The 9,273-nt window shown below is 31.3% G+C and overlaps 1 protein-coding gene across 2 annotated transcripts; it reads right to left on the bottom strand.

The window, feature by feature from the left end:
- Positions 1–2,908: 2,908 nt before the first annotated feature.
- Positions 2,909–4,743, bottom strand: LOC120069056 (acetylajmalan esterase-like). Of its 2 annotated transcripts, none has more exons than XM_039020738.1 (5): positions 4,371–4,743; positions 3,990–4,202; positions 3,752–3,900; positions 3,393–3,666; positions 2,909–3,308 (listed from the first exon to the last, which is right to left on the bottom strand). In XM_039020738.1, exons 1-5 carry the CDS (start codon positions 4,642–4,644, stop codon positions 3,091–3,093), a joined length of 1,128 nt encoding a protein of 375 aa, XP_038876666.1. In that variant the 5' UTR covers positions 4,645–4,743; the 3' UTR covers positions 2,909–3,090. The 2 variants fall into 2 exon arrangements, with proteins under 2 accessions (XP_038876666.1, XP_038876671.1); XM_039020743.1 differs by having other exon boundaries at positions 3,119–3,285.
- Between the last annotated feature and the right edge of the window lie 4,530 nt (positions 4,744–9,273).

Here is a 9,273-nt window from a genome sequence, read left to right as displayed (position 1 = left end):
AGAAAACTTTAACCATAATCTACTATATGTTTGATAGAAATGGGAAAATATTAGCCTTTGATCTTATTCAAGTTTCCTACTTTCTATTGAAAATTGAAATATTGATTAGTTGCAATAATCTGAAAAGCTTTGAAGCCACTTTTTGGGATATAAAATATATCTGCAAAAACATGAGATTCCTAACAGGAAAAGAAAGGTTCAAGACTTGGAGCCTTTAATATGTCATTCTTTTCTTTGCTGTTCCAATTCTATTGAACAAATTATGTCCATGTTATTGTCCTCAATTATAGGAATTAAACTTGCAACCACCTAAATATTTTTTTAATTATTATTTTAGAGGTGTATTGTGTATTTATTCCTTAAAGAAATGTCAAACCCTCAAAGTTAAGAAATAAACATGGTAAATTTTTTATAGCAAACATAAATTCTATTGATCAAATGTAATTACAAAAAGTGAATTCTAGAAAAACAAATCTTGGGAAATTGCAAAAATCATCCCTAAATTAAGGTGGTATTTACAACTATACCTTCAAATTTTCAATTGTAACAAAACTTTAATAGTTAGTAATTGAAATTATAAGTTCTAAAAAATAACTTATTATCTATCATATAGGTTTTAACTAATCATATATTACTTTTGTTTGGGTCAAAAGATATATCATTAAGAATGGATAAAGAATGGATTAAGTTTAAGAATAAGCTATCAACCGAATTTGCAGAGGGAGTAGCCCAATTCCTTGAAGTGGCAAAACTTCATGTCAATAATTCGGAGAAAATTAAATAACATGCCCATACAAAAATGCATGAATGCAATGTGGGAATCAATAGATGGAGTTGAACAACATATACTCATTAATGGAATATCTTAATCGTATCATCAATGGGTATATCATGGAGACCTAGTTGACCTATCCAGGGGATACGAGAGTCGTTTATCTCAACCGACACATGATGATGGTTTAAGTACAACAAAGTTTAATGTTTCAAATGAAGAAAATGAAATGTTGGATATTATAAATGATCTTCAGTATCCAATTATCGATATAAACGAAGAAGATAACGAGAATGAGATGCCTACTAAAGAAAGAAAAAATAATTTAGGCTTATTTGAAAAACTTAATAAATGAAGCACGTAATCAGTTGTATCCTGGTTGTACAAAATTATCTTCATTGATGTTTCTGGTGAAATTGATGCATATTAACGTTCTTAACAGTTGACTAACAAGTTGCTCGATTTGTTACTTGAATTGTTAAAGGAAAGCATTTCCTATCGGAGCATCTATTCCTAGTTCATTTTATGAAGCTAAAAGAAAATTATGTGACTTAGAACTAGATTATGAGTTTATTCATGCTTGTAATATATTTTCATTCTATATTAGAAAGAATTTTCCGATTGGCAACATTACCTAGTATGTGGTGAGTCTCGATATAAAATTGACGATGGAAAAGGTAAAAATATTCCACATAAAATTTTATGACATTTTTCTTTAATACCAAGATTAAAGCAGCTCTACGCATCAAAACATATTGTTTATGAAATGAGATGACATATAGATAAAACATGTTCAAATGGATGGAGTGTTACGATATCCAACTGATGTTGAAGGATGGAAGCATTTTGATCGTGAGTTTCCTCAATTTACTTCAGACTCACAAAACGTTCATTTAGGACTAGCTTCAGATGGCTTTAATCCGTTCGGAAGTATGAGTACTTCATATAGTATGTGGTCTGTTGTGCTTAAAGGCGCCGGGTAAAACATCATTATTAAATATTTTTTAAAACTTTTCCCGATGCCATGCCCATATATTGTCGTCAAAAGTAACCTCTCCCTGTTGCCATTATAGTTGCCGTCAGGGTATATTACCTTTTTCCCGATGAAAACTTGATAATTTTAGTTGTCTGGATGTATATACCATCCATACAATTTTAATTTCTCCCGACGCTCATAATCTAGTGTTAGAGAAGTCACTTCTCCCGACCACCATAAAAATGGTATTTTGGCATGGAGAGAAGTGACTTCTCCAGACACCAATTATGAGCGTCGGGAAAAATCCTCTTCACTTCTTTCATCGTGAAATCTTTTAATCCGACGAAGTAACTTTTTTTCGTCGGGATAAGGCTTTCCTGATAAGGCTATCCCAACATGTTGTCGACGGGGAAAATATCATCAGGAAAAGCTTTCCTGGCGTTTTTTTTTTTTTTTTAACCTTTTCCAACGGTTTTAGCCCTCAAGAAGGGCAATATGTCTTGTGGTGACGACCTTTCTTTTAAATTTTCAAAATTTCACTTGGTTTTTGTCCAGAAAAATAGATATCAAAAACTAAAAAACAAAATCAATAGGTGAATTATAGTAGCGTTTAATTATAAGTGTAATTTTCAAGAACCAATCAGCAATCGAAATCAAATTGATATGAAATGGGACCAATAATTAAGATAAGTTAATAGAAAATTTTACAATGTTTAATTAATCAATGTCAATAATTAGGCCCCGTTTGGTAATCATTTTATTTTTTATTTTTTATTTTTGAAAATTAAGTTTATTTCCTTCTCATTTCTTAGTGTGATTTGTATTTCTTGAATACAATGGTTAAATTCTTAGCTAAATTTCAAAAACAAAAAAAAGTTCATAATAGCTACTTTTTAAAAAAAAATCAAAATTTAGCTAGATGTTTTAAACTATTGATAAAAAGTAGATAACAAAAAAAAATGGAAATAAAAGTAGTGTTTATAAACTTAATTTTAAAAAACAAAGAACCAAAAATCAAATGGTATCAAGCAGCTTAAACTTCGTCGAAAAGGCATAAACAAACCTTAACAAAGTAGATGATTTACGCATGATTAGATTGATTACATCTGTCATGAAAATTTTTATTAAAAAAAAAAATGTCTTAACTTAACACACCATGACCAAAATTCAAAAGAGAAGAAGAGTAGATTAGCGATGGACAGACTAAGCTTTTAACCAAAAACGTTTCTAACTACACAAACCATGACCAAAAAAAAAAAGAAAAAAAATCCAACATTCATGATGGAGAGACTAAGGTTTTAAACGTTTTTAGCTATGCTCGTTTTGACAGTTTTAAACTAATTTAATTCACACAACGAAATTTTGGCGATATATCACGGATGAGTCGATGTGCCATGATTTGATAAGTCTTTTGTGTCAAATGAATTCCATCCCAACTGATATGTTTATTTGGATAAGAACATACAGGTACTCTCGGAAGTCCACATATTTGCATGACGTTAAAGTTGTAATCGCCACCCATACCGCAACAAGACTTCTGCAAGGATGTTTTATCAAATCCTATAAACAACACACATTTAGATCATACAATATACAACAATAATAAGTAACATGAAAAGATTTATTTTGTAAAGAGAAGCATACCAAGCAAAGAAGCATGTCGAAAAACCCAAAACAATGCATTATAATAATCACCATATGTAATTATCACATTTGAGTTCTCTTTTCTCAACAACTTGATAGCTTGCTTCAATTTGTTGTTATGATAACTTGCTAAACCGTTGAAATCCTTTAAACAATGAAACTTGTCGTAAGCAGTTGAATCATTGGTCTGAAAGCCAGTGAGGTAGATTGGTAGGCAACCCATTGAAAAGTGTCCTGGAATAATAACTCGAGTAGCACCATAATCGATGACCCTCTACACATACAAATCATATTACATAAAAACAATTTTAAATTAACTTATTGAAATGGAAAATATATATATATATATATCTACATACTCTAGTAGCATCTGTTATTGTCTTGACAACTCCAGGTACCAGATTTTTTACTTCAGAAATAGTTTTGCCTTCAAATAGAGCATAGTTATAATCATTTCCTCCTATCTCCCCCATAAAAAATAATGCATGCTTTAGTTTCCTAGTGCAATCTGCACACATAAAAAAGTTAATGTATACATAATGGAAATTTTGGAGGAAAAATACTTGAATTGAATTAAGAATGGTGTAAACTTATAACCTCTTTTGTTAGAACAAATAGTATTGAGATATGATTGCATCCAATGAAGTTGTTTATTCAGAGATGTGTTGGTAACGGGAGATGAGATGTTGTTTTGAGCAAGAACATTTAAAGGTAAAGCGGTAGAGCCAGCCACTGCAAAATTCACTCCATGAATAAAAGATGCCTCCTTTTTCAAGTAGGGATTCACTAGAGGAAGTCCAGCTGCCAAAGCTATAATGAAAAAGAGAACTAAATGATTGAATTAGAAAGAAAGTAACAAAAAAAAAAAACTATAGTCTTCATCTCTTCTTCTAGACACAATAATTTTGTGTACCAAAGGGGTGAATTTGAAAACAAAAGAGATGCAAAGAAAGTAACAAAGAGTAAAGAAAAATGTACCAAAGTAATCAACCATTAATAAGCCATTAGAACATCTTCCAGTGGGTTTGTTGAAGAAGGTTTGGCCATAAGGAAGGTGAGAGAAAGGAGTTGAAGGGTTCTCTCGTATAAGATTTCCAGTGTCAGCTAAGGAATCCCCAAACTGAAATATGGCATCAAACTTGCAAGCTTTGAGATCCTCAGAATTTGACCCAAATGGAAATACAAACACAAGAAGAAGAAGAAGAAGCAAGAAAGAAGAGCAGAAAACTGATACACTACTCCCAACCGCCATTGTTAAGTATTCTAATTAAGAAAAAGCTTCCTAAAGCCGAAACATATGGGTTATTTATAAGCACATTTATTTGCTTTCATCTAAATTAGCAATACTTTGGTGCAGCCTATCCAACCAATCCCACATATGAAACATTAAAAAAAATAAGAAGAAGAAGAAAAATAAGAAAAAAAATGTTGTTTGATGAACTGAAATTGGACAATTAGTTGAATTGTACAAAGATGAATGAGCTTAGTTTCTAGTACTTATTGGAAGTTACCATACTTTCTTTGTTCACACTAGAAATTGCGTTGGCAATTGAGTGAGTTGTACCAAGATGGATGAGTTCCGTTTAAATTACAAATTTGATCGTTAATTAGGCTCCATTTGGTAACCATTTTTTTGTTTTTATTTTTAAAATTAAACTTACGAACATTTACTTCCACACCCAAAATTCTTTCTTTTTTATCTACTTTTCATCAATGATTTAAAAAACCAAACCAAAATTTGAGAACTAAAAAAAGAAACTTTCAAAAAGTTGTTTTTGTTTTTGAATTTGGCTAAGAATTCAACCATTATATTTTTTAAAAAAAATGTAAATCATTGTAAGAAATGTGAATAAAATAAGTTTAGTTTTAGAAAACAAAAACAAAAAACCAAATGGTTACCAAAAAGGGCATTAAAATGGAGTCTCTATAATTTGATAAAACCTCATACAGAGTAAGACTATTTATGAGGTTTTATCAAAGTATAAAGATTAAGTTCTAACTTTTAGAACCATGGAGATTTAATTTTAACTTTCTTCAAGTTATAGGACTAAATTTATGGATTTAACCAAATATTCTTTTATTAATAGTGTATCCACACTATTTTTAAAAGCATCTTAACGTGATAAACAATAAATTGATGTAGTATGAAAAAATTTAATTTTTTTCAAATCGAGATATACTAAAGTAATTTTTTTATTTGACCGAAATTATGGGGTTTCAAAAGGATTGATATTATCTTCCTCTTTATGGGTAGTGTATTAAATTCGAACATTAAAAGCTCCTGTCTTCTTAAAGGGTTTGAAACTTATCATAATTTTGTTTTGAGTTGGAAAGAGCGTTGAAGATTTACATACATTCATTGAAGCCTTTTCTTAAAGAGCGTGTTGAAGATGAGAATTTAATTAACTGTTGTTTCCTTTGAAGTGTGTGAGAACTTTGAAGACCGATAGAAGATAAATTATTTGAGAGACGAACAAGGTCAATAAATTATTTAAGAGACGAACAAGGTGATTGATGATTCTATACTTTGTATAAGAATTTAGAAATTATATATTAAAGTTGTATAAAATAGTTAGAAAGAACAAACTATAGGAAATACAATAAGAAGATTTATGAAGATTTATTCCTTTCATTTATTTTCTTTATTTTATTCATCTGTTTATAGTTAGTTTTCCATTATAGTTAGGTCTCCTTTATTCTTTTCTTATCTTTAGAAAAGCAGTTTATCATAATTGATAAAAACTATCATTTGAGGAAGACTATAGAAGAGCCTTCCAATTTAAAGTGATAGAAGAATCATCATAATTATTTAAAAAAAAAAAAAAATTGAATTTTTTACACCAATTGATATAAAGTGATGTCTTCCTAGAGAAAATGAAAAGATTTATCCTCATCTTCAAACAAACTATTATTCCGCTCCAATTGTTGTTTTAATATGAGAAAAATAAAGGATTATGTTATTGCAAAGTTGAAGCAATGAATTATTTAGTAAAGCTTGTTGAGCCAAAGACAATAGAAATCTGCATTACAAAGAGGAACGTAACAATACTTAAAGCTTAACATAACAACCCTACAACAAAAAGTCCTATACTTACTCCAACGTTATAAGCATGAATAACAAAATAACTAATCCCTAAAAATAGGAACAACTATTGATACAATCATCTTAAACAAAGTGGACTTGTTTCAATTCTAAAGCATTTTCTTAACAAACCATAAATAACAAAAACCGGCATCGATAAGATAACACTACATGATGCTGTTAACAGACCTTTGCGAGAGGGAGATGACACAAGATTCTACATGCATGGCATCCAAGGACCATAGAGAACTACAATAAGAACAATTGGCAAACAAATGAGCTATAGATTCCTAGCTATTCCGACAAAAAACACACCATTTTGGATTAAAGTTCAACAAAGGGAACCGCGCTTGACATTTATTGGAAGTGTTGAGGCCCTATGCAAGACCGTCCATATAAAAAATTTACATTCTTTTGGCAATAGAGGACACCATAATTGATATAAGGCAATAATTGATCCTAATATTCAACTCAAAGATTCAAGCTTTTGTTAAAGTAAGAACCCTTGAATCAAAGAAAATAAGACTAACACCTCCTCATATAATATTTGGACGTGAACCAAGAGATAGAGCTAGAATAGGTTATCTTGTCTTAAAGATCGAAGTTCTAGAAGTAAGATTCGAAAATCTTGTTCTAAATTGAGTCACTCTACACTTAAATTTGATCGAGGTTGGATTGAACAGCTCGGGTGCATTCCATTACAAGAATTGTAGTTGTAACAATTGATGATCGAATTTCTAAGCAAATGTCTTAAACATGAGAGCTCAAATTTCATTTGTATTAAAATATGTAATTACAATTGAAAGGATAGAAGACTTTATATATAATCTATTTAATCTAAAGAAGCCAAAAATCAAAATAAAACGTTAAATAAAGAAATCTTCTCAACGACCATTTTTAATGTATTTTCTTCTAGAAACATTGACTGGACATAAAAAAAGAAAGTGAAATTACAATAAAACTGTTACGAGAACTAATAAAAGAAGTCTTCAAAATGCTTAGACACTGTGATTCTTATAAACTTAGATTGGGTCATAATCCATATCAACAACTTACCAACATTAACACTTGGTTGTAGCTTTCACCAATAACTATGTATCATGAGAGTATGGATGTGTTTTGGAATTGATTTTCGACAAGGTTAAAATCATTTTTATCATATTTAAAATTCTTTGAAAATAGAGATTTTTACCTAAGAAGGTAATCTTTGGCCATATATTTTCATAAATATTTTTTTTCAAAAAGGTGTTATTTTTGGACAACTTTACCCTTTTTATATTTATTTATATTCGTTATATATATATATATATTTCCTATTTTCATAACTACTTTAATGGTGGAGAGAGAAAATATATTTATTATAAAGAGAGAAAATGCATAAAATGTATTTATTTTAATTTTTTTTCTATTTTCCAATTTGGAAAAAATGCATTTAATGAAATCTTATATTTCTTTTTACGTCGGTTTTCACATATCAATTTATTGATTTTTTTTTTTTTTACAGATTAATGGTTATTTTAAATATACCTTAGAACATTTTGACGAATTCCTGATTATTTTAAATATACCTTAGAAACATTTTGTTAGGTATTTTGAAAATATTCTAACTAATATATGAGATATACTATAGTTTATAAATTAGAGATTGACTCAATGTTTTACATAAATCACAGAATAAACCAATATATGAAATATACCATAGTATATAAATCGTCATAAATTTCATTTACACCACAGTATATATATCATAATATAATAGTCTAAATAAAAAGAAACACTCGTTTATATCAAATAAATGAATACATATACTACAGTATATATCAATTTTCTTACAAAAGATAAAAGAAAGTGTATATATATATATATATATATATCACATTATATATAAAAAAAAATAGGAAAAGATAAAGTTCACCTTCATATAGGGGTTCATAATACATAACCCTCCATCATCTCTTCTTCTTCAGCCATGGTCGCCACGGATCTTTCTCCTGTCATTGTTGACCGGATTTACTCGTCCTGTCGTGCCGTCGACCGAATCTACTCAACCCGTTACCGTCGATTCGACCCACACCGTCTACACCATGGATTCGTCCCAAGTCATTCGTGTCATCTTGTGTCGAGCCATCAATTCGCACCACATCATCATCTACCGCCTACAACTCACACCGCTAGAAGGAGAAAAGAGAGGGAAGAGGAAGAAATGGGTATAAATTATTGGGAAGAGAATATATAAAATATATTATTGGAGAGAGAGAATATATGCTTGGGGGAGAGAGAAATAAATAAATGGATAAATAAATAAATAAATAAATATAAATATATGTGTGTGTGTGTGCATATAGGGTTGGCAACGGGACCGGGCCGGGCCGGGGGGCCATCCCCCGTCCCCGGGCCCATGGGGGAAATTGTCCCCCATCCCCACCATTTGAAGGCGGGGACGGGAGCAGAGATTCCCCGTCAGGGAAACGGGGTCTCCGAGGGGATTCTCTGTGGGGATTCTGGTTGAGGCTGAGTTGAGAAATAGCACAAATCGGCTAGACCGGATGCTGGTGGTTAACGTTAATCAGTTGGACGGGAGTGTTTATGTTTCAGTGAGTCAGTTGGCTGGACGGTGCTCGAACTCAAACGGAGTCAGCTGGCTGAACGGGAGTGTTTGTGCTCGAGTCAGCTGACTGGACGAGACGCTCGGTGGAGCCGGGAACTGGAAGTGGACGCTGCCGCTGGTGGACGCTGGTGGAGCTGTTAACTGAGTGCTGCTGGTGGACGCTGGGAGGCTAGGGCGAGGCTGTCGGCTGC

Source organism: Benincasa hispida, chromosome 1, assembly GCF_009727055.1.
Source record: "Benincasa hispida cultivar B227 chromosome 1, ASM972705v1, whole genome shotgun sequence".
Lineage (NCBI taxonomy): Eukaryota > Viridiplantae > Streptophyta > Magnoliopsida > Cucurbitales > Cucurbitaceae > Benincasa > Benincasa hispida.
This window is presented reverse-complemented; position numbering and strand designations above follow the sequence as displayed.

What these genes read in the sequence shown, in the direction of transcription:
- LOC120069056 (XM_039020738.1), bottom strand. Translation starts at nt 4,644, where the DNA reads ATGGCGGTTGGGAGTAGTGTATCAGTTTTCTGCTCTTCTTTCTTGCTT. An exon ending in TATTTGTTCTAACAAAAGAG is followed by an intron (nt 3,901 to 3,989) that starts GTTATAAGTTTA and finishes TTATGTGTGCAG; the next exon opens with ATTGCACTAGGAAACTAAAG. An exon ending in TCGACATGCTTCTTTGCTTG is followed by an intron (nt 3,309 to 3,392) that starts GTATGCTTCTCT and finishes TGTTGTTTATAG; the next exon opens with GATTTGATAAAACATCCTTG.